General features: G+C 40.7%; 1 protein-coding gene across 1 annotated transcript in view; it reads left to right on the top strand.

Moving 5' to 3' along the window:
- Positions 1 to 12288: 12288 nt before the first annotated feature.
- PLCE1 (phospholipase C epsilon 1) overlaps positions 12289 to 26301 on the top strand; it is a 276882-nt gene continuing 262869 nt past the window's right edge. Inside the window, exon 1 of the mRNA XM_060126819.1 lies at positions 12289 to 13537. Within this exon, the coding sequence (XP_059982802.1) occupies positions 12332 to 13537 (1206 nt within the window). The 5' untranslated portion in view covers positions 12289 to 12331. The remainder of the gene's footprint in view (positions 13538 to 26301) is intronic.

The raw sequence follows: 26301 nt of genomic DNA on the forward strand, positions 1-26301 counted from the left end.
CTGTTCCCGTTATATTATCTGGTGGAGTGTCTGTTCAAGTCTTTTGCCCATTTTAAAAAATTGGCTTATCTGGTTATTATTGAGTTTTTAATATATATTCTGGATACAAGAACTTTTCGGATATATATATTGTGAATATTTTCTCCCATTCTGTGACTTGCCTTTTTGTTTCTTAATGGTATTTTTTTTTGAAGAGTGGAAGTTTTAAATTTTGATTAAGTCCATTTTACCTTTTTTTCCCTTTTATGGTTAGTGCTTTTTGTGTTCTAAGAAATGTTTCTGTATCCCAAAGTCATGAAGATTTCTCCTGTTTTCTTCTAGAAGTTTTATAGATTATAGAATCTATAATAGAAGTTTTATAAAAACTTCTATTTATAAAATAGAAGTTTTATAGATTATAGAATCTATAATCTATAGATTATAGATTATAGAAGTTTTAGATTCTATGTTTAGCACTGTAAATCATTCTGAATTAATTGTTGTGTATTGTGATGTAGGGGTTGATGTTCACTGCTTTTCTATTTGGATCCAGGGCCATTTATTGACTATCCTTTCCCCATTGAATTACCTTTGCACCTTTGTTGAAAAGCCAATTGACTAAATGTGTTGTTATATTTCTAGACTCTATTCTATTCCATTGACCTAAATTTCTATCCTTATGCTGACAGCACACCATCAAGTTTACTGTAGCTTTGTAGAAGTCTTGAAAATAGGTTGTGTAAGTACTCCAATTTGTTCTTCCCTTAAAAATTATTTTGGTTACTCTAGGTTTTTTAAATTTTCCATGAATTTGCAAAATTCTTTCAATACTTGAAAATCAATTAGTATAGTTTACCATTTTAACTTTTTTTTTACATCTTTATTGGAGTATAATTGCTTTACAGTGTTGTGTTAGTTTCTGCTGTATAACAAAGTGAATCAGCTATATGTATACATATATCCCCATATCCCCACCCTCTTGTGCCTCCCTCCCACCCTCCCTATCCCACCCCTCTAGGTGGTCACAAAGCACCGAGCTGATGTCCCTGTGCTATGCAGCTGCTTCCCACTAGCTATCTATTTTACATTTGGTAGTGTATATATGTCAATGCTACTCTTTCACTTTTTAAGGAACCTCCATACTGTTCTCCATAGTGGCTGTATCAATTTACTTTCCCACCAACAGTGCAAGGGAATTCCCTTTTCTCCACACCCTCTCTGGCATTGATTGTTTGTAGAATTTTTGATGATGGCCATTCTGACTGGTGAGAGGTGATACCTCATTGTGGTTTTGATTTGCATTTCTCTAATGATTAGTGATGTTGAACATCCTTTAAAGTAGGGTTTATCCCAGGAATGCAAGGATTCTTCCATATATGCAAATCAATCAATGTGATATACCTTATTAATAAAGTGAAGGATAAAAACCATATGATAATCTCAACAGACGCAGAAAAAGCTTTCGACAAAATTCAACAACCACTTATGATAAAAACTCTCCAGAACGTGGGCACAGAGGGAACTTACCTCAACATAATAAAGGCCACATATGACAAACCCACAGCCAACATCATACTCAATGGTGAAAAGCTGAAACCATTTCCTCTAAGATCAGGAACAAGACAAGGTTGCCCACTCTCACCACTGTTATTCAACATAGTTTTGGAAGTTTTAGCCATGGCAATCAGAGAAGAAAAGGAAAGAAATGGAATCCAAATTGGAAAAGAAGTCACTGTTTGCAGATGACATGATACTATACATAGAGAATCCTAAAGATGCTACCAGAAAACTACTAGAGCTAATCAAAGAATTTGGTAAAGTAGCAGGATACAAAATTAATGCACAGAAATCTCTTGCATTCCTTTTTTTTTTTTTTTTTTTTTGCGGTACGCGGGTCTCTCACTGTTGTGGCCTCTCCCATTGCGGAGCACAGGCTCCGGACGCGCAGGCTCAGCGGCCATGGCTCACGGGCCCAGCCGCTCCGCGGCATGTGGGATCTTCCCGGACCGGGGCACGAACCCGTGTCCCCTGCATCGACAGGCGGACTCTCAACCACTGCGCCACCAGGGAAGGCCCTCTTGCATTCCTATACCATGTTAACTTATTAGAGAAGAAAAATTATAGTCATCTCAATAAATGCAGAAAAAGCATTGGGCAAAACTCATTTGTGATAAAACTTCCAGCAAACTAGGAATACAAAGGAACATGCTCAGTTTAACAAAGGGCATTTATGAGACACCTACACCTAACATCTTATTAAGTAATCATGTATAGAATACTCTGTAGGACTGAGAACATGGGAAGGATATGCACTCTTTGTACTTATATTAGCATCAGAATTGGAGATCCTAGCAAGTGCAGAAAAGAAACAAAATGTATACATTTTAGAAAGAAAGAAGCAAAACTCTTTATTTGAAGATGACATGGATGTCCCTGCAGAAAATTCTAAGTCACCTACAGATTATCTGCTAGAAGTAATAAGTGACCTTAGCAAGGGTATAAGTTATAATGTCTACACACAATAATCAATTGTATTTCTGCATTCTAGCAGCAAACAACTAGAAAATGAAATGTAAAATAATTCCATTTACAATAGCAGCACCGACATAGGAACAAATTTAACAAAAGATGTGCAAGACCTCTATATAGATGAATACAAAATATTAATCTGTGTAATCTATGTCTGAGCCTCTCAACCATCACTTTCCATTTTAGTTATTTTTTTAACTTATTTTTTTATTGAAATATAGTTGATTTACAATGTTGTGTTAATTTCTGCTGCACAACGAAGTGACTCAGTTATACACGTATATACATTCTTTTTTATGTTCTTTTCCATTATGGTTTATCCCAAGATATTGAATATAGTTCTCTGTGCTGTACAGTAGGACCTTGTTGTTTATCCACTCTATATGTAATAGTTGGCATCTACTAACCCCAAACTCCCAGTCCATCCCTCCCCCATCCCCCCTCCCCTTTGGCAACCACACGTCTGTTCCCTATGTCTGTGAGTCTGTTTCTGTTTTGTAGAGAGTCAACCATCATTTTCAAAGCAGCAAATTCATTGTAGGACAAGGTGGAAGCAAATGTCAGATTTTCTTCTCTGGGCTTCCCTGCTGTCCAGGATTGTGGCTCCCCAGATCTAGCTGCCTTGGTAGCCCTCCACTAACCTTCATGAAAGGTTCCAGATGGGCCAAAAATTCTTGAGGATTATAAGAAAATACTTTATGTTAATAATCTATTAAGAGTTCACATTCAGACAACAATGCCATGCATGGCTTGCTCTTCCCTGAGACTCCAGAGGGCTGTGTGGTTGGCCCTGCCTCTACACAGCATGGCCACTTTACACACCTGCTGTCCTCTGCCTCCTGCGAGCACACACAGTTCAGCTGTGTGACGTTCTGCAAGTGAATCACACACTGTGAAAGCAGCCTGGCCCTGCAGCAGCTCTTCCATCTATGACATGCAGAAAATAGTCAAGAAGAGCCCCTCTTTCCCCCAGGATCTACAGAGTTTTCTTTTTTTAGGTTGCTCTTATATAAGTATCACTCACCATGAGAGAGCTGCTAGGCCTAGCTATCACACAATATGTCACATTCATAAAAACAGTAAACATGCAGGCATTATTCTACTTAAAAACAATAAAACCAATTTAATTCTAAGGCACATCTTGCTCCCAGTATTTTATTTTTAAAATACTATTAGATGTCCATGACATCTAATCTAGTTTTAATACAAAGGTATTTCAACTTAAATATTTTCTCTGAGGAAATCAGATATTGTTTTGGGCAAAGCTCTTAAATCACAATAAAATAGTTATGAAACAGCAAAAAAGAGAAGATATGTATATCTATACAGAGATGTGTGTATACATATACCTACATATATTCATATATATGTGGAGAGAGAAGCACTAGTACGAGTTAGCTACATCACGTTTATGGATTAGAAGCCTCAGTATGGTTAGGATGTTATCTTTCTCCAAATTGATATATTTATTAAAACCAATCCAAAACAAAGTCCTTGCAGATTGATGATATTCTTTTTTTTATTTTTCAAATTTATTTTTGGCTGCATTGGACTTTGTTGCTGTGCGCGGAGAGCACTAGTTGCGGAGAGCGGGGGCTACTCTTCGTCGCGGTGAGCGGGCTCTAGGTGTGCAGGCTTCAGTAGTTGCAGCACGTGGGCTCAGTAGTTGTGGCTCGCGGGCTTAGTTGTTCCGCGGCATGTGGGATCTTCCTGAACCTGGGATTGAACCCGTGTCCCCTGCATTGGCAGGCGGATTCTTAACCACTGCACCACCAGGGAAGTCCTTTGAAGATGCAAGGTCTTGGTTTTTAAAAAGCTCTCAGTCCATGCAGGGGTCCTACATTATCAATAACTACAATATAGTGTGCCGTGACATGCTATGGTGAGATGTGGGAAGAACTATGGGAAACACAGATGAGAGCAATTAATGCTGACAAGTGAGCATCAGAGAGGGCTATAGAGAGGAGATGCTGTTTAAGCTGGGTGATGGAGTCTTAGTTAAGTTAGAAGACAGTAGTAAGGGAAATGCAAGAGGCATCAAGTGCTAGGTTGGTTCAATAAAGGGCAAAAAGAACAGTGTGACAGGATATCTTTTCCTTGAGGGTATTGGTCAGAGATGAAACTGGAAAAAATCGATTGGGACTACAACATGGAGGGTCAAATACCATCTTCTACTGCCCACTTTTCTCTCTTCTCATCATCTTATCAAAAACATGAATCTCTGTGTGCATACGTCCTGTGAGTGTCAACACCATAATCCTATTTGCCTCCGCTCTTGGCTTAGAGTTACATTCTACTAATGTCTGTATCCCTGTATTTCTGGGAGAGCAATAGGGAGAGAAGGGGCAGTTTGCAAGCTGACTGGAGACTGTATTTACAGTGAGGATTTCCTTTCCTTGGGAGTTTTACAATTGAGAATTAACCTGCATAGACAAACTTTTTTTGTGATCCTCCATGTTACTGTATCGGCAGACCTATCAATGTATTCATTCAAAAATATTTATTTGTGTAACTTTCTCATCTACCTATCAAATCAACTCCTGATATCCAGTGTACACAGAGTAGAAAGATTAAGGTCTCTCTGAGTTTTCTGGGTCATAAGTCTAGCATCAAACTCTGAAACTTTTCTAATAAAGAGAGTAGAAGTCACAAAGGGTTAAGTCGTTGGGGTCTTGGAAAATGATCTAGATGGGTACACCAGTGCCTTTTGGGAGTGTTTTAAAATCTTTGTTTCTTTGTGACTTAAGGAATTTCTGTCATCATAGTTCAGAGAAAGGAGGTCAGGAGAGGCTGGAACAGCAGACATTCGCCGGAGAAGAAAGAGTGAAGACTGACTCATATCATGCAGTTTGGGTGTGGGTGTGTGCAAACACCTACAACCGTGCACTCCACGTGCCTGTGGTTGGGAGAAAGGGAGGAAAGGGTTGTGCAGACATAATATTTTCTTTAATCTCTTTGCTGAGTGGACTTTGGAGGAGAGCATGCGTAAGTAAATAACTGTGGCATGGTTGTTTGTCTGTCATACACATGATACTCAAAGGGACTCTATAAAATCCTATAAGTTAAGATGCAAATAGAACTATTCTGTTACCAACTTTGATGGTTACCCTAGTATTTCTCTTCCATGATGGTGAAATTACTGAGCAATTTTCAGTTTCTTTGATTAGTTGAAATGTTCTCCTACGAGCTTCAGATGAATTCACGGCTATGCATTATATTTTCTTCAACTTTCTTTACAATGCTCATTCTACCCGAATATGGATAAAAATAATTGCTACCTCTTTGTAAAGTTCCAGCTCAAATCTCCCTCCATCAGAGCTTTACTGATCCCCTGGTCCTTGTCCATCTTGCTTTCTGAGCCCTGTGGAATATAACAGGTGCTTAATAAATAATTGACAGTTGTCTAGTAGATTAGTTTTTGTTGTTGTTGTCATACTCCACCTCCTTCCAACACCTACAGTTAGAAAAGACAATATGCTTGTATTTAATATTTTTCTAATTTTACTATTTTGTATGACACAAAGCATTCCATCTGGTTTAAGAGCATAAACTTGGAGATGTAGTAGGAATTAGGGACTATAACTTTCCCTCCAATGCAGGAATTTTCTGTATAGCTTCCTTGTTACACTCTTCTGTACTCTTACATAAGTCACTCAAATACTATGAGCCTCATTAATAAAATGGGGACGACAATAGTACTCACCTTTATTAGTTAGGAACAGATCTGGATGCCTGTGACAGAAAACCTAAAATAGTGGTAGCTTAAAGAAGATAGCATTTTATTTTTCTCTCTTCCAAATCTAGGAAACAGGCACAGTGGCTTCTATCTTGTTTCTTTGCTATGCAAGGCATCTATTCTCATGTTTACCTCACAGTCTGATATGGCTGCTTTAGCTCCAGCCATCATGCCTTCCCTGCAGCCAGCAGAAGGGAGAAAGAGGAGGAAGAGAAGGGCACACTCTCTCCCTTCAAGGACACTGTCCATAAGTAGCAAACCATTTTGCTTATATCTAATTAGCACTAACTTACTTGTATTACTACATCTAGCTGTAGGGGAGGCTAATAAAGGGATGGCCACTAAATTTCACTAAAATTCAGAAGTTCTATTATTGAGGAAAATGAGAACAGATTTGGGGGGACAATTAGCAAGTCTCTGTCACCCTACTGATAATTTTATGAGATAAAAGATGAAGATGAAATGAGATAATACGTACACTGTGCTTAGAACATGCCTGACATACAATACATGCTTAATAAGTATTAGCCATTGTTTTTATAATTAAACATTATAGGCAGTCATTCATTCACTCTATTATTTGTTCAACAGACATTGAATACCTACTATGCTGGACATCATACCTCTCCTGTTTAAATCTTTCTATCAACAATGAGGAGAAGACTGCTGTCCAAGATAGCCTGTCCTTTGTAGAACAGCTCTTAAAGTTAGGGAATTATTTATCAAACTAAGCCAAAGCATGCCTCCCCAATAATTCATTTGTTTTGGCCCTGATCTTACCTTTTGAAACTATGAAACAAGCCTTTTTGCTCATCTCAGTTCTTCAAATACATGAAAATGGCTAATAAGCCTCACGCTTAGTTTTCTGGCTCTAAACAGGCATTTTGTTAACTCATTTATTTAGTGTGTAGTTTGACAAACTTTTTCTGTAAAGGGCTAGATGGTAAATATTTCTGGCTTTGCAGGTCACATGGTCTCTGTCACAATTTCTCAACTCTACCACTGCAATGTGAAAGTAGCCATGGACATTATATAAATGAATGGCCATGACTGTGTCCCTATAAAATTTTGTTTACAAAAACAGAGAGCAGGCCAGATTTTGGCCTGGTGCTATAGTTTGCTAGCCCCCTGATTTAGCCCATGGAAACTTACCAACAAGGTTATTTATGGCTGATATTCCCCTACTCTGAAGCTGAAAACTTACTCTGTGACACTCCTGATTCTTCTTATACCTTTCATTTCTTTTTCTTGTCTTACTACAAGATTTGGCTAGGATTTCTAGCTAGGATTGGCTAGGATTTCTAGCACTCCCTGCGTCTCCATAACTTTACTTCCTGGCCAGTCATTTCCCTTGACACATTATCTATCCCAATTCATCTCTAGCTTGGAAATGCTACCTTGACAAGTCTTCTCTTGTTCTGCCATATTCTTAACTCACATATTGTTTGACCTCTCCCAGGCTGGCCCTTCTCCAATCTTCCCCACAAACCTGTGCACATTAAGAAATGAAGAATCCTTTTTTCCATCCCTTTCTTTTTCAAATCTGTTAGACTCTGATCTTCATTCGGACTTCAGCTTTTCTTCAGTTAACAGTCTAATGCTAACTATAACTCTAACCAAACCCAACTTCCCTCAAAGACAACCTAGAGGAGATAGGTAGAAAATTAACATTTACTGATGGGCCAGGCACTGCTGACATTTGCAACATGTATGTTTCACTCCAATGTTATAGATGTGGTAAGGGCAGTTCGAGATTGATCATATAACCAGCTCTGGTCATGCAGCTGAGATTCAGGGAGTCGATCCCAGCTATAGAATAGAAATTCAAATTTGACTGGACCTGAGGAGTGGAATGTGTGAATCTGGCAAAAGTAATCCAACACCATGTCACAAATACAACAGAGTTGCTAAACTCTGGTCATCTTCTCTCATCAAGACATTTACAAGGCATAGAATAACAAACATTTGCACTGAACTTTTGGTTTTCAGAACATTTCCTTCACAGTTTTATGGAGTAGGTGATTTTATTTCAATTTTACAGGAGAGGAAATCAAACCGCAAAGTGGTTAAAATATTTGCCGGAATTGCCAGGCGCCAGTGTCTTTCTGTTTCTCTCTAGGAGAGTCCACAATTGCTCTTCTCGTAAAAGTCCGTACACCTCTTTTCTAGCTAACTCCGTTTTGTCTTTCATACCTCAGCTCGGTCATCATCTTTTCCAAGAAATACTTCCTGCAGTCACTCCCACCTGTGCCCACCATCTGATTTAGATGCTCTTCCTCTGTGTTAACCCAGATCATCATCACCTTATTTGCACTGTATCTTAACCGATGAAGCATTAACTTGTAAGGAAATCAGGGGCACATCCTTGCCTCGTTTAATTTTGTACTCAATAAATATTTGTCGAATAAAGGAATGATGTGAGCTGGAGCCAAGTCAGTGCTCCAGGGAGTCATTTTCCTGGGATGTTGCTCAGTCCTGGTTACACCTGGAGGCAAAACAAAACCTCAGCCTCTTCCAGAGACAAATGCAAATAAAAGAGGATTCTCCCAGGAGCCATCGATCTCTGTAGCCAGGGGACATCAGAAATTCAAACCTGTGGGGTTTTAGACTAGATAGCAAAGAAAGCAGCATAACTATGGAGAAGAGCATAGGTTCTAGAGTCAGGCTTCTTGGATTTGAATCCTGACTTCACCATTTTCCAGCCGTGTGATCTTTGGCAAGTGACTTAGCTTTTCTCTGCTTGGGTTTTTAATCTCTCACACGTGGATAATGATGGAACTCATCTATATTAGTTACTTATTGCTGTGCAACGAATTATCCCCAAAACTTAATGCCTCAAAACAATGAACATTTATTATCTCACAGTTTCTGTGGGTCAGGAATTTGGAAAGGGCTCAGGTGAGTGCTTCTGGCTCTGGGTCACTGGTGAGGTTACAGTCAAGAAGTCGAGTAAGGCTGCCTTCATGTGGAGCCTTGACTGAGGTTGGAGGATCACTTTCCAAGGTGGCTCACTCAAGTAGCCGTTGGCAGGAGGCTTCAGTTCTTGCCACAGGGAACTCTCCTTATGACATGGTAGCTGATATCCCCCAGAGAAAGCAAGAGAGGAAGAGCCAAGAAGAAACTCCGATGACTTTTCTGAGCTATTCTCAGAAGTCATACACTGTTACTTCCATGACATTGTCTGTGTTAGAAGGACGTCACTAAGTAGAGCCCACATTCAAGGAAAGGGGAATCAGTCTCCACATTTTGAAAGGAAGAGTATCACAGAATTTGTGGACATATTTTAAAACCATCACACTATCTGGTAGAGTTGAGTGAGAATTACATGAGATAAGAATTATAAAATGCTTAGAACAGGACTTAAGCAGCACCTACCTTGAATTACCTTCCTCATGGGTTAGAAAGGATGGATGAACTGTCAATCTGAAGGCTTTGGCTTGAAAAATTACATTCCTCTAAAAAATGGAGCAAAGATATTGAAAGCTGGTGCCGTAAGCCATTAAAGTATTCAGTATAGTTCTTGACATGAAAAGTTGTTCATGTTTTGAATTTTTAAAAGCAGGTATAAAACAGCATGTACAGTATGATCTGGTATTTGTGTAATTATATACTTATACCTCTGTATGTTAATACATAGGGAGCATTCTGGAAGGAGGTTCCTCATAGTATTAATCATGGTTATCTCTGGGTGGTGGAATTTGTGTTAAGGTAAAAAAAAATGTGTGTGTTTTTCTGCATTGTTTGAATTGTTTTATACTGAGCATATATCTACAAAAATAAGAGAGGCATTTTCCAAAGAAAATAAAAAAGAAACCAAGTTGGAAGGAAGACACAAAAGGTGGAAAGGGTTAGGATGTTGTATTAGGACGTTGCTGCTCTGGGTGGGTTGGTTTGTTCCTTGTGATGTATATGATCGATAGGGTGTCCTCTGATCTTCAGGGCAGTTGTGAAGACCTGCATGTGCTGAAAGCAGGTGAGTTTGTGACTGTCCTTGCTTGAGGAGACATATATGTAAGAAAAGAAGGGAAGAGCGGAAAAGGAGGAAGCAAGGAGAAGAGGGACATCTGTGTAGCAAAGAGCAAAGACACGGCAAATCTGCTGTTGACAGCAGAGCCTGAATGCCATCAGTTGCCTTGGGAAGAACAGCTTTACCTATAAAGGAACAGTGTACTTGTGATGGGCACCCTATGGGCCCAGAGTGCCTTGAATATCCTTTATAATTGCACTTGCCACATTGGACTGAAATCTGTTCAATTATCTCTCCTTAATAGACTTGCAAGCAGGTCCTGGCTTTCTAGCCCATTACACGGTTCCCAGCAGAGAGCAGGGTTCAATAATTTGGAGAATAAAATAGGCTAAATTATTTTTTTAAATAATGTCTTTCACAAATTGAAAATGTTTATGTCAGTTGACATTCAACTGAATAATTTATTCAAATGAAACAGAGGGAGTTAAAAATGTATATACTTTATGGGAAAAAATTAGAAATACTGCCCAAAGATGCTCTTTGAAAGGTTTAAATCTATCATTTGTCTCCCATTTGTTGCATCTGTTCTTTGTTCACCTTTTCCTTTTTTCTGCCTTCTTTTTTATTATTTGAAAAATATTTTAAGATTCTAATATCTTTACTTATTTCCTATATTTTTTTTCTTAAAGTGGTTGCACTGGGGCTTATAGTATACATCTTTAGCTTATGACAACCTGACTTTAAGTAATGTTATCCCGATTCATGTAGAAAATAATCTTATAACAATATATTTCCATTTCCTCTCTCTTGACCTTTGTGCTATTATTGTCATATATTTCACTTCTGCATTTGTTAGTAACTCCACAATGCCTTGTTACTATTTTTGCTTTAAATGGTCAGTTATCTTAAGTTATTTAAAGAGTAAGAAAAAATTGTATTTATCCACATATTTAACATTTTTCATACTCTTTATTTCTTTTTATAGATTCAGATTTCTATCAGGTATCATTTTCCTTCTGCCTAAAGGACTTCTTTTACCATTTCTTATATGTAAGTTTGCTAGTGATGAATTCTTCCAGCGTTATATGTCTAAAAAGTCCTTATTTCATTTTTGTTTTCAAAAGATTTTTGCTGAGTATAGAAGTCTAAGTAGGCAGCATATATATATATATATATATATATATATATATTTTTTTTTTTTTTCCCCAATACTTTAAAGGTTTACTCCACTGTCTTCTGGCTTGCATTGTTTCTATGAGAAGCCTGCTATCATCCTTATCTTTGCTCCTCTCTACTTCATGTGTCTTCTTTCTCTAACTTCCTTGGCCTCTTTGAATTCTCAACTACTTCTCTTTAAATTAGACACACTGTTGGGTTTCATCTGGGTCCCACCTCCCTCCCCGGTAGCCTAAAAACTCTTAAGCTATAAGCTAGGGCATTTATAGAGCTCACCTTATTTGTTTTTTTCTTCTTTCAGGGATCATTGTTCTATGTTGCCTGTTGTTCAGTATCTGAAAACCATTATTTCATTATTTTTTTCTGATTTTTTTTTCAGTTGTTTAAGGAAGGAAGATAAATCTGGTCTCTGTTACTCCATTCTGACTGGAAACAGAAGTTCTGAAATATTGAATCAGAAAAATGATACCAACTTCTGATTGCAAAACTCCTTACTCAAAATGGATTCGTAGTTTGCCTTAGCTTAGAATTATGAGTTCATGTTTGAAAATCTGTTTAGTGCCACAGTGTTTGACATTACCCCTTTTTCTCACAGGATACATTCGAACTGGATTTTTAAATCATTGTAAGCCAGTGATGATTCAGAGGTTACAGAATGCAATGTCGAATAAAAGTCTTCGAAAGAATTGCTTCAAATGACCAAAGAAAGAAAATTGATCTACCGCCTTAAAACCTTGATCTCGAAGAGCATACTGCACATGGTAGGAAGTGATAACTGGGGAAATTTATGTGGCTTAATGCACCTAAATGAAGGAATTGTCACTTTGTTTCTCAGAGGGCTTATACACCTGAGATTATTTTAATAACCCATAGTTTTATTAACATTTTGACATGATCACAAACGGGGAGAAACAGCGGTAGCTAAAGCCTGCTCATTGGTCACGATGACTTCTGAAGAAATGGCAGCTTCTGTCCTCAGACCTGTGACTCAGCGAAAAGTGGTATCTGCTCAGTCGGCTGTAGATGAAAGTAATGATAAGGTCTCGGACATCAGTGTTCCAAAGACGCATCCTGTCAGGCAGAGCGGGGAGACTTCTCATACCATCTCACAACTGACCAAACTTACAGAAGAATCTTCTGGAAGCAACTTGCCCCAGATTCTCTCAGTAGCAAGGGAGAAAATAACGAGTGATGAGAACAGTAATGAAGAGTGCTGGGAGAAAAGCATACCAGACTCTGTGAAAAACCTTAACGTTAACTGCAACAACATACTGAAAAACCATCAATGTGGCCTTCCTCAGAGCCAGTTTTATGAAACGTGTGATTCTACCACAGAGGAAGGCCTGTGTTTGGAAACTGGAATCCCTTCTTCACTGGAAAGAAAGGTGTTCCCTGGAATTCAACTGGAAATAGACGGACCTCCCGCGGGCATTATTAGTCCATTAGGAGCTCAATCAGCCATCTTAGAGACGGGCAGGGCACACCCTGACAGCAACATGGCAGTATTTCACTTTCAGTATGAAGTTGACAGAAGAATGTCAGGCACTTTCTGTCCCCTATCGGATAACTTGATTTTGGATGATTGTGGAAACTGTGTACTACCTGCTGTTGGTGGGGAACAAAAGAACAATTACATGGCGTATACTTGTAAACTGATGGAATTGGCAAGTAACTGTGACAGTAAGAATAGGCAGCTGCAGTATGATCCTTGTGACCCCTTGAATGACAAATACTTGTGCTTTGAAGGCTCTTGCCCGAAGGCCGATGTAGTATGTTCAAGTGACAGCTTTTGCGGGGAGGATTTTATGGACAGTCCACCTGCCAAGACCTTTCTGAGCCATTTTGAGGACTTCCCTGATAATTGTGAAGATGCAGAAGAAGCTTTATTCAAAAGCAAGAAGGAGCGGTCCACTTGGCTAGTGAGGAGATTTTGTAAAAATGACAGGGAAGTAAAGAAATCTGTATACACTGGGACAAGGGCAATTGTGAGAACTCTGCCTTCCGGTCACATTGGGCTGGGGGCTTGGAGTCACGTTGATCGGAAGAGAAACGGTCTCTTACTGCCTTGTGGGAGAGTCATGGAACGGCTGTCAACAGTGGTGACGAGGCAAGATGGGGGCCAATGTCCGTCAGAAGCCCAGTGGTATCCGGTAAGGGTTAAAGTTTCTTTTGATCAATTCTTTAAAGTTGAGTTTTTAAAAATCCAAATCTCCGTTGTCTTAATTCATGGGAAATTTTCAGTTCTGGCAAATGACTCTTAGAGGAAGCATTTGTAATTTTTGGAAACTAGTAGACCTAACAGATACTGGAATTGATAGCTATCAAGATTGTGTTAATGCCACAACAATATAAGTAACAAAATACACATACATATGTCATCAGGATAGGAGAAATTAGGGAGAGCCCCTGGTTACTGTACACAGGATTATAAGATGGAGACAACTGAGAGTGGGAAACGGGCTCCCTCAACTGATTGTCTAGTTGTGTCCTTTGGAGATATATGCTTCTGTCCTCTTCTGCCATGTAGCTCATTGTGTGCTCTTAGGTTGCAAGGCCTAAAGGAACTTAAATCTGTTTTCCTCCGTTTTCTAGCCAATGCTCCCAGTTTCTTCCCCCTTCACCCTTTTTATGCCATAGGTCCTTTTGGCAATTTGGTAAAGTCTTTAAACTGAGAAGAGCACTTTTAAATGCATCAAACGAAGTACAAAGGATCATAAAAGACACAGGTTATGTGGATATACGTTTATCAAGATAATTTTGAAATTGTAATATAGCAGAGTACCGTAATGGCATAATGCAATAATGGCATCTAGCAATGTGATAACAATCATAGTTTCAAAGTAGTGATGAATGTTAGTAGGGAATGGTTTACCTGGGGCTTTCCCAGTTTTAGCACTGCAAGTCCCATGTTCTGGGAAGCCACTCAGTCTTGGGCAAACCAGGGCAGTTGGTCACCCTAATTGTAAATACTATTTTAGGTCTCTTCCGTGACTATAATATATGGAAATATCTGTGGTTTCTGTTGGTGGCAAAAAGCACAGGTACTGCCAGTATTACTGAAGTTTGTTGCTTACATTCATAATTGAAGGAAATTCTACATTTCTATTTGAGATTAATAAAAAAATTCTTTTTCATCCAACTTTCTGGGCTCTCTGAGTTCTATCCACAGTTCCCCCTGTTTAAGTTAAGATTCCTGCTTTAGAAATGCACACAATTAGCTGCCCACTCTTGGACCTGATCCTTGCATCGGAAGCCAGTACCATGTATCATCTCGGTTTTTCCCTTCTCTGGCTAAATAGCCCTACTTCCTTCAACTGATCTTCATGGAAGAGCCCTTTCTATAACTCTTGCATTTCAGTTTTACACAGTTCCTTAAAACCTGGCCCAGTAAATAAAACCTGGTCTAGAACATCCCTTTTATTGAAATATGACTAGTATATTTTTATTTTAATCATCATCAACCATGGGAGCTAATGTTTATTGTGCATTTTACATGTGCCAGGCATTGGGCCAAATAACTTACATACTTGATTTCATGCAGTCATCTCAACTACCTTCTGTTGTGGTCTGATTATTAACCCCATTGTATTGCTAAGAAAACGGAGTCTCAAGGAAATTCTGTACCTTGCCCACAGTCACTTAGCTAGTAAGTGGTATAACTAGGACCTGTAATCCAGGCAACTCACACTCTTAGTTTCTCGAGATCAAGAAAGATATAAAATTTAGATTAAGTTTTCAAAGGAACAAAAGAATTCTGTTCTTTTCACAGTATGTTGATTGAGTAGCCCCACTTACTAATGCTCATAGTATCTCAGACTTCTCGTGTTCCACACGGTGGCTCTGACCCTGGTTATGTGTTAGAATCAATGTCCAAGCTCCACCCCAGACCCTCTGAATCAGAATCACTGGGGTAGGGCACAGCATGAATAATTTCTCTAAGTTCCCCTGGTGGTTCTATGATTCTATGGAGTTGAGAACCACTGACCAGGAGCTTAAACTGAGCTTTTTGCTTTTTGGTCAGGACATTTCGGGAATATTTGCTCTGCCCTAAATTCCCTGACCCGGCTCTGGTTCTCAGGAGTGTCAGGGCTGCCCTGGGAGCCTGCCTGAAAAGTGACAGCTTGCAGGCCCTTCTCTCTGTACATTTGATGGGCAGTTCAACCCGGCAAGTGTCAAGGGATTTGGTTTTGAATCTTCATCTGGTTCCTCATGAAACCTGAGTCAAGAGTTGGTGTGAGCTACCCACATGCTCCCCAGCTCTTCTGACAGAATTTTGTCCACCCAGGAGAAAAAAGCTCATTCCAGGCATGTGTGTCCTGCCTGCACTATGGTGACTTGTCCAGTGCTGACCATGAAACTGCTGCTGATGGCAACATGTCAACCCACTTAAAAATGCATTGATTTTAAAATCCATGTACACTTGAAATTGAACATTAAGAACACAACAGAAATTTAAATACAGCAAAGTAAATGGAAGTAGATGGCTTGAAACCATTATCAGAGTTCCCCACACACTTATACAGTCATGAGGGTCATGAATCTGATGTCAATTTCAGAATAATTTTTGGCATGCCTTTATTCATTCCTCCAGTTTCTGGAGCCCTGCCACTTCTTCTGAGAATGTTCACTGGTCCCTAGCTCAAACCTGTCCCTTTCTGTCTGTCAGAGGCCTTGGGATGGGTAATTTCCAAAGAAAAGAACCAAAGAGATGATGCAAATCATCTTTTTCCTGCTTCTTAGTCTCTGGAGGCTGGGAGAGCCTGCCACACCTCCTGCAGAGTAAACCTCAGGAACTTCTCTCTCCTTCTCTCTGTCTGGGCTTCCTGGAGGCTGTGGCCATTTTTATTAACCCCAAAGATGAAGCTGGGGGATGGGCCAATTGTCCTCCTGTTCATTCATTTGTTCTTTCTTTCTTTTTTTTTGTAGTTAATTTACAATGTTGTGTTAGTTTCTGGTGCACAGCAAAGTGATTGTTTTATTTATATATATATATTATTTTTCATATTCTTTTCCATTAAAGATACTGAATATAGTTCCCTGTGCTATACAAGTATGACATTGTTGCTTATTCTCCTATCCTTTCTTAAGGGTAATTTCTGAAAGGGAGAGCCTTTTTTGAACACTCAAACATGGCAGGAATGAATCAGTATTTTCTGAAGTATCATATTGTCTCTGCATCTCATTCTTTAGTTTGAGTCTGGTGGAAATCCTTCTCAAAAGTTGCACAGATGAATTATAGCCCCTTTCCCCCTGCTCCTGTAAATTCCATCCTCCACCTAAAAAAACTGCAGACCCCCAAGGTTATTCTCCTGTTCCTGTTCTTCGATTATTTCATGTGTCCGTCCTAGCTCTCCAATCAGATTGTAAGTTTATTAAGGTCAAGAAATGGCCCTACCTTTTGTATACTCTCCATAGTGCAAGCACGATGCCAAGTATTAAGAAAACAGGACAATGCCATGCTTACAATCATGGTCTCTGGAGTCAGTCGCCCTGAATTGAAATTGTGACTTTGACTCCAACACCTACTGGCCATGTGACCTTGGGCAAGTTGTTTAACCTCCTTGTCCCTAATTGCCTTAAAGGTAAACTGGGAATAATGGTTCTTGGGGGATTAAATGAAATGCTACCATAAAGTCCTCTGCACGGTGCCTGGCCCCTCTTCTCGCCCGGGGCTGTTATCTTGCACTTTGTCATGAACTGTCCCCACCTCCTTCTACTCTTTGGTGCCTTCTCGCACAGGGATGTTTACCGTGGTATGCATTTGAAGGTATGTCCTTCCATCTATGATGTGGTAGCTTGCTTAATCCCTCCCACACGTTTAGAGTATGTGTTATTTGTCCAATTAGTTCCTTTGCCTCACATTAAAAATTTTTTTCTTGTATGCCTTCGTCAAGATGACCCAATTAATTTATGTTTGCACAGCTGTGCAGGGAAGAATGGATTTGAATGGGAGACATTAATGAGGATTAATGCTTGCTGACTGACTAACCATATTGGTATCTTCCTCCTCCTGCCTGTAAAAAATTAAAACCTACCCCTTATTCAGTTACAACCCCCCTTGCCTGCTTTCAGTTTATTGGCTCAACAAGACGGCATATTTTGACAAGTGGCTAAAGTCTCCAGGTTAAATGTTGGTTAAAGGTGCTTTTCCTTTAAAAAAAAATTCTCCCCTTGCCCGAATTTTGGGGAGTTTTAAGTACCTAGAGTTATTCTGAATATGAAGTACAGGAGGATCCTGCGTCTGCTGGAATCACTCATGTAACCTAGTTCTCCGTGCACTGAATGATGGAACATGGAGAATGTGAAGGTGGCAGGGCAGACAGCCCACCAGGTCCTGTTTTATTGCTTCATTTGTTTCCCTGCCTTGATCCACAAGAGGATTTACCGTGAAAGAATATATACAACAAAATAGAAAAAATGAAGTTTTACTTTTTAGAAATCAGACTAGGAAAACTAAATTAAAAACCAGCTTCTATGTTGCTATTCCCTGTTCTGCTTTCTGCCTTCTAAAATGTGTCTTTCTCCTTCACATTTTATTCTGTTCTCTAGCAGAGAAAATTAAACTTAAGAGGCAGTGAAAAATATTCGCGTGTTTAACATAAATGCCTTTGTCAGCACATATGTCCTGGATTCTTTATTTTCTCTATTATGTGTAAAGGGACCAACCGATAATAAATTCATCTTCTAAGTTGTAACTGTTATGGATGATCAAATATCCATTGAGCCCTGCTGTCCAGTGTTGTAATAGATGGCAGTTGAAATAGCAACATGTCTTGTTTTCTTATCTGGAAATTTGGTCTCCCTGCAACTTGGGTACAGTTGGACCTTGAAATAATTAAAATTTCACAGGGTGCCCAGGTAAGCTGAAAGCCTGTGCTTGGGGACATGCCAGGCCTCCTCTTCCATTACTAAGGGTTATGTCAGGGTCATGACATGGGTATAGGACGATGCTGGCCCCTTCCTGCTGAGCACAGTGAAAGGGAATCCAGTTCCCGGCCAGCCCCTGTGCAGTTTAGTCACATCTAGTGCATCAGTGGAAAATGTGATGGGCTGTCAATAGGACAGCTTTCACTTATTAGCTGCATTGGGGCCGTTTAGAATGAATTTACTTCCACATCTCGGTAGTCACACCAGCTCTTTGGCTAGGATTTGGCAATAAAAGAGAAACAAAAAAAAAAAGGAATGAAAAACACTGACCCTGGGCCGTAGTTTAAGGTGAATGTATTCATGGCCACTGTTACTCTTTTTTTTTTTTTTAAGTTTTGCTATAAACTGTTATTCTTATGTTAGCTTTGGGACACAATCAGATTAGGATGTTTTTCGTTTTCTTCCCTTTCCCCAGATGTCCTGCATAATGAGAATTAGCAGCTGGAGAGGCCTGCCCCATCCCTGGAAATGGGCTGTGGTTAAAATGTGGCCTGAAAAGAATCAGAACCCGTGGGCAAAGATAAGAGCATCAGATGGAGGCCTGATCTAACCCACAGTGTGCATTTTTTACACAGGATGAACTCAGGCTGCCCATAGAATGACTTCCCCATAGTCATGAGTGATGAAGTGGCCCTCTTCCCCCCCCCACCGCCCCTCCCTACCTCCCCCGGGAGCTGACTCAAGTACAGCAGTCCCCTTAGGGCTTATAGGCCTCCTGGAGTGATGCGGATTCAACACTCAAGGACTGAAGCATTTTTGGCAGTGGGGGGAGGGGGTGGTGACCGTCCCCTGACCCTCCATGACTAGACTAACTCATGGCTCAGGCAGGATCTTCCCTGAAAACCTCTTCTCAGACAATGGTGCTAGGGTCATTTTCTGACCCTGAAGAGCCCCATGCAGTAGTTTTTTGTTGTAGCAGCGGGCCTGGATACATTCAGAGCCTCAGGTTAAACAAGCGTCTTAACAGAGCTCAGTTATCCAAATCCCTAACCCCATTACTCAGCCCTTGAACCCCAACCCCTTCCCTCTCATTCAGGCCATCACCCCTCAAATCCTCAGAAAGAACTCAGCAGAAAACCACCTCTGCCTTTAGCAACACAAGGACACAATGATCTTCAAGGAGAGCCCATACGTTGAAACCCAATAGACCTCCTTGGAGGGAAGGAGAAATGCTTTGACTTTTTTTTCCTTTTTAAAATGGCTTTATTGAGATACAATTCACATAGCATACAGTTTACCTATTTAAAGTATATAATCCAGTGGTTTGGGGTATATTCACATATGTATGCAATCATCTCCACAATTTTAGAACATTTTTATCACCTCAGAAAAAACCCCGTACCCTTTAGCTATCACCCTCCATTCTCTCCATCCCTTCCCCCCTCCCCCAGCCCTAAGCATCCACTAATCTACTTTCCATGTCTATAGATTTCCCTATTCTGGACCTTCATATGAATGGACTCATATAGTATGTAGTCTTTTGTGACTGGCTTCTTTCACTGAGCATAATATTTTCAGGGTTCCAAGTTCATAGCATGTATTAGTACTATGTGAGTTTTTTCTGCTGAATGATATTCCATTGTATGAATATACCACATTTTCTTTATCCATTCATCAGTTGCTGGACGTTGTTTTTTATTCTGCTTTTTGGCTGTGAACTTTCGTGTACAGGTTTTCGTGTAGACATATATTTTCTTGAGTGTATACCTAGGAGTGGAATTGCTGGGTCATATAATTGTGCTTAGCTTTTTGAGAAACTGCCAGACCTTTTTCCAAAGCAGCTGCAGCTTTTTACATTCCCACCAGCAATGTGCAAGCGTTCTAATTCCTCCACGTTCTGACCAACATTTCTTAGTGTCCATCTTTTTGCTTATAGCCATCCTAGGGGATATGAAATGATATCTCATTGTGGTTTTGATTTGCATTTTCCTGATGGCCAGTGATGTTGAACATCTTTTCATGTGCTTGTTGACCATGTATGCATCTTTGGAGAAATGCCTATTCAAATCCTGTGCCCATTTAAAAAAATATTTTTTTAATTTTTGAATTCTTTACGTATTTTGGATATAAGTCCATTATCAGATTGTGATTTGCAATATATAGCTAGATACATGTATAGGTATAGATATAATGAATGGAAGTCAAGAGGGCAGCAAAGAAGGCTTCCAATTTTAATGCACAGTGAATCTTGTTAAACCTTTCCTTTGGATATTGATCTCATTCTTAGTCTTTCTTACACTACCCGACCAGCAACAACTTTCAAGTAAAACTTTCTATCTTCCTTCTCCCCACAATTCTCTCCAAACTCCAGTCTGCTTAGTTTCTCCTTCCTCTTCTGCCCAAGCTTTTTATCATGCATATAGGTCATTTTTCTAATTATCCAAATTCTGCTCCACAGAGCAGTGGCTGGGAACCAGATTGTTTCCTGCAAACTTGTGCATCACAGGGAGGCATTGAGGAGGATGTCACCACTTCATAGTAACATGCTCCATCATGCACGGGTGCAGCAGGGCCAGGCCTGGGCTGAGACAAGCAGGTGCCTAGGGTGCAAAATTTAAGGAGGCAGGGTCTTGCAAGTGCCAACCCTGTACTTATCAGTGAGCGCCTCCTTAAATTTTGAGCCCTAGGCAGCTTACTTGTCTCACCCTAGTTCCAGCCTTGGGTATGAGGGTCTAAGAGTATCTTTGCTTTAGAAATGCGTATTATCTTCCTAGTTCAGGAATGGCCTTGACTAAACACCCATATACCTTAATACAGATATTCTTTTTTTTTTTTTTTTTTTTTTGTGGTACGCGGGCCTCTCACTGTTGTGGCCTACTCTCCCGTTGCGGAGCACAGGCTCCGGACGCGCAGGCTCAGCGGCCATGGCTCACGGGCCCAGCCGCTCTGCGGCATGTGGGATCTTCCGGGACCGGGGCACGAACCCATGTCCCCTGCATCGGCAGGCGGACTCTCAACCACTGCGCCACCAGGGAAGCCCCAGATATTCTTAAAATATAAGTTAAGAATGGTTCCTCATTTTTATTTTTATTTTATTTTATTTTTTCTTGCGGTACGCAGACCTCTCGCTGTTGTGAGCTCTCCCGTTACGGAGCACAGGCTCCGGACGCACAGGCTCAGCGGCCATGGCTCATGGGCCCAGCCACTCTGCGGCACGTGGGATCTTCCCGGACCGGGACACAAACCCACGTCCCCTGCACCGGCAGGCGGACTCTCAACCACTGTGCCACCAGGGAAGCCCTGGTTCCTCATTTTTAAAGGGTTCAAAAAAATCACAAGAATAATAATATTTCATAACATGTGAAAGTTATAAGAAATTCAAATTTTACTCTTCACCAATGAAAGTTATTGGAACACAGTCACACCTGTTCCTTTATGTGTTGTTTACAGCTGATTTCTCCCTGTAACAGCAGAGTTGAGTAGCTGCAATCCAGACTGTATGGCCTGCAAAGACTAAAATATTTATGATCTGGTCCTCTACAGCAAGTTTGCCTTCCCCTGGCTTAGAACACCCCTTTCTACCTGGCGAATTCCTACCCATCCTTCCTTCCTGAGCTTAGATTTCACATTCTCTCCATGGTCTTTACTACCAGTCCCCTCCCCCTACCACGGATCCCAGTACAGAGTTTCTCTTGACAGTCAGTACTCAATACGTATTTCTTGAATGACTCCCTGAATTATAAATGAATAAAGGCGGTTTCCACCCACTTACGGTGTCTTCTCTCCTTCCCCAGACCCAGTGCAAGCTTGTTAGCTATCCTTCCCCTGACCCTCAGAGCTTGGAACCAGTTCCTTAGTGCAGTGCCTAGGACAGAATCAGAATTTTCCATTGATATTCAAAAGGATCTTTTTCAGTCCTGTGAACCCAGAGATCCATGCTTGTCACCTCCACAGATTTTGCCAAAAAGACAAAGAAGGGACATGTTTGGACCTCCTTGTTCCTGGCCCACCATTTCAACTGGCTGTAAAGACCTTTGAGAAAGTTTCCAAATGTTTTGTGTTTATAAGAGAACACCTGATTCTGCTGTTATCCGCAATGGGCCAGGGAGGAAAGAAAGCCCCCTCCTGTCAAGACCCAGGAGCTCTGTCCCTGCCCTTCAGAACCCCCAGTCCGTACAGGCAGATTTCCGTCATGGACCAGAGGGGATCTAGCTTCTGTTTCTCAGTCACGGTCAGGGATGATGTTGGTGGTAAAGCGATGGGGACAGCATGCCATGTTTGTTAGTTGAGGAGATCATTGTTGGCGTTTGGGAGGTGTTTGGCCAGTTCCTTCAAACCATCTGACCCCTTAATACTCTCAATAATAGACCTGAGGTAGCACCTTCCCACCCCCAAAAAAGACCTAAGTACCAGTTCCAGCTCTACTATTAACTGGTTGTGTGACCTTAAGCAAGTCACTTTAGGACCTGGGATTTTAATTCCTTTGGGTATAAAGGAAATCGAGGGCAGGCATGGACTCATTGCCTACTTCGTGTCAGACACTGTATATGATTTGCAGATATTAACTTAATGTTTCCTGTTAAAAACCCCAGCAGGCTATGACTTGCTGATTTAAGTCCCAGCCATGGATTTTGGGGTGAGTGTTCTGCCTCACCCAGAACTACCTCCTGGAGGTTTGATTTGGAGAGAAACTTGTCACTCAAACACTTGGAGTAATGGCAGGACAGAGGAGAGATGCTCCTTCATCACTGGCTAAGCACTGAAATGCCTGGAGCAGTACATCAGCAAGCACTTAGTGGGCTCTCACAGGGTGCCAGGCCCTGGGCTTCCCAGATGTCTTTGCTCTTTTCCCTCTCGTAGACAGCAACTGTCTACGAGACTGATATTATGAACATCCTCATTTCATGCTCATGATAAGTAACGGGACCAAGCTCACACAGTGTCAGGACTTGAACCCAGGTCTGCCTACCTCCATAACCCATGCTCATAACAGCTCCTCAGAAGTTTCCCTGGAAGATTCTGATGTAACTCACCCCGGTAACTTGGCAGAGGTTCTGCTCTCTTATTAAATGTGCAAATGTTGAGCTGGATGAATCCTTGAGCTGTTTCTTTCTTCAAATGTGAGTTGGGTGTGACCTTTGGATGAAATGGGAGACGTGGGGAACAATACCAATTCTTAATGTGAGGGGCGTGTTGGCTATTGAAATGGCTAAGATTTATTTTTTATGACTCAGCCTGCAAGGGGGAAGAAACCAAGCCCGAAGGTTTGAATTTTTTACTGAATTGCTGTAATTTAGAAGGACATTTAAAAAGTTTTATAAGTAAGTAAGCAAGAACAAAGTCCAAAGCAAACTGCACACATCTGACTCAGAATCTATAGCTTATTCATGATCACACTGAAATAACCAAAACTAGCGGGAACATAATTCAGTATTTTTCCATTTTAATTTCAAGTTTTCTCTGACCCTTCAAAGATTCTGAGCAACTGACCTGAGTATGAAAAACATTACTCAGTAACATTTCTTTCCATAATCACACCATTAAAATGAAGTTTTCGCCTACTTCACAAGGTTGTGGGGCTGGAGAAAAAAAATGAGTTGGTTGTGTATTCAAGTGCTTGGCCAACGTTATGAAATCTCCCCCCAGTTACAACTTTTATTACTCCATGCTCTGAGGATTCAGAGTGAGGTACCTGGAGAAAAAGGGACTCAAAAACTACTGCAGACGCAGCAAAACAAAACCAGAATCAGCTGTATCCTTTCAGAAATGCTGCAAGCATAGAGTGTGGAACCTGCTTGCCGAAATCTGACCTTTGGTTTCCCTTTCATGGTGCCAGCCTAGTTTTAATAACGTCATCTTCAACTTGAGACTGGGTAACTTTTATCACCGACACCTAGTTGGTCTTATCCCTATGTTTTGATAGAATAAGGAATCAGTTTTTTCAGTAGACCATGCTGAGTAGCCTAGCTTCAGAAAGATTTAGCACCAAATTATAAATGGTGAAACTTTAATAGTGAGTGTGGATGTGTCTCGAGAGCCAGCATGTAGGAGTTTGGCAGTGGGAAAGCCACATGACTTCAGTTTTTCCAGATTGTGTACCCTTCCATCAAATAGTAATTCCTTAGCCTTGAAAGACTCTCTTCCAGAACAAGGGGAAAGTTCATTTGAGTTCTAAATCGGTGAATCCAAAACTTGTTTGGTAGCAAATGCATTATTTTTCTTTTCAATTAGGCCATGAAAATGGTCTCAGGCCCTGGATGGACCAGCCAGTTCTTCTTCTGATGGCCACAAACCAAATATGGGCACCGTGATGATGGTGGGACTGGCATGACTGATATTTTGTGAGGGTAATGCCATTATTGTAGCAACCATATTTTCCAAATAAAAAGCTGGGAACTTTTTATTGAGAGGAGAGAAGGGCAGAATATTTGAAATTGAGGCTGATCCAGGAAATCCAGAATGATTAGACTTGGTAGTTGTGGATCACAACTTAAAGGAAAAGCATTGTGAGTGAACTAGTGCAAATCTAATTTGTTGCTAGAAAAATCAGGAGCCTCAAAATGAATGACTTGATAATGGCGGCAAAGAATTGTCCACATGTAAAGATAACACATTAGAAACCCAGAATGGGGATCCAGCAAGTATTTTTCCCAAAGTTTTTGTTTTTCTGTATTTTGGCAAGTATTTGGTAGTTGCCATGATTTGTAAGTGTGAGGTAATTAAATAGATTTATTTTAAACACCAGGACATGTGCAGCTAAATAAGGGTTTTCTTTTTCTGAGAAATCATCTCAAAAGGCTCTCTCTGTTTTCCGTTCATGCTGCCATTATGCAAAATGTCTTAATCCTTTGAGCTTGGATTGAAATTTTCAAAACAGTCCATTCAAGCATCCTGGTTAATGGTGGTTTGGATCAGTATTGATGTGTGACTATGAAAGATAGGATTGGTTTTATTGAGGGTCTTATAAACTGACCAGAGGTGAAACGAGGTGTCTGACAATGTTTTGAGCAAAGGTAAAATTACAAGTCCTGCATATAAAACAACTTCAATGCAAACTTGGCCATTGTTCCACAGTCTGGCTCACAGCTTCCCTTCAGCATTGATGGATAGTTCAGAGGCGTCCACAAACCCATAACGCACCTTTGGTTTGGACTCAGCCTCATGAGCACAAAGCTCATGCCAGAGGGCAGATTGAAATTTGGCCCCATCTTCTTCATCCCTCTTGGCCAGGTGCCCTTATACAGGGTGCAACACTCTCAACCATATGTGATGATCCTGGGTAGTACCATGTGGAAGAGAATCAGAAGAGCTACTGAAGCCCAAAGCTACAATTGTTTTTTCTCTTAGATTCATACATTATGTGCTCAGCATGGTGCAATCTGTTGAGTTCCAATGGTCTGAAATATAAACAAATTAAATTGGTCCAGTGTGAATGCTTTTCTAGGTGAATATAAAATAAGTATTTGGTAACTTTATGAACTACAGAATTCTTGAGCTGGAAGGCCCATCCTTTTTTTTTTTTTTTTTGCCGTACACGGGCCTCTCACTGTTGTGGCCTCTCCTGTTGCGGAGCACAGGCTCCAGACGCACAGGCTCAGTGGCCATGGCTCACGGGCCCAGCTGCTCCGCGGCATGTGGTATCTTCCCGGACCGGGGCACGAACCCGTGTCCCCTGCATCGGCAGGCGGACTCTCAACCACTGCGCCACCAGGGAAGCCCAAGGCCCACCTTTTATAACTTTATTCAGCTCCTCATTTTATAGATAAAGTAGCCAAGCCCCTAGACAGGTGAAGCTATTTAACCAGGTTCACATAGCTAATGGTGGAAGACACAGAACTAGAAACTGGATCTCTAAAGACTGTCTTCTCATCTCTAAAATAGGATAAAAATGTGTGAAACAGCCTGTCACATAGTAGGTGGTCTGTTAATGTCAGCTGATTCTGAACCTAATGCCTTTAGGGTTCCTGGGATGCATAGATTCCTGGTACAGCACCTGGTCTAGAAGAGTTTATGGTGGAATGGTAGAGGCCAATATGTCTGTGCTATC

The sequence above is a fragment of the Lagenorhynchus albirostris genome, chromosome 16 (genome assembly GCF_949774975.1).
Source record: "Lagenorhynchus albirostris chromosome 16, mLagAlb1.1, whole genome shotgun sequence".
In the NCBI taxonomy this organism is placed as follows: Eukaryota; Metazoa; Chordata; class Mammalia; order Artiodactyla; family Delphinidae; genus Lagenorhynchus; species Lagenorhynchus albirostris.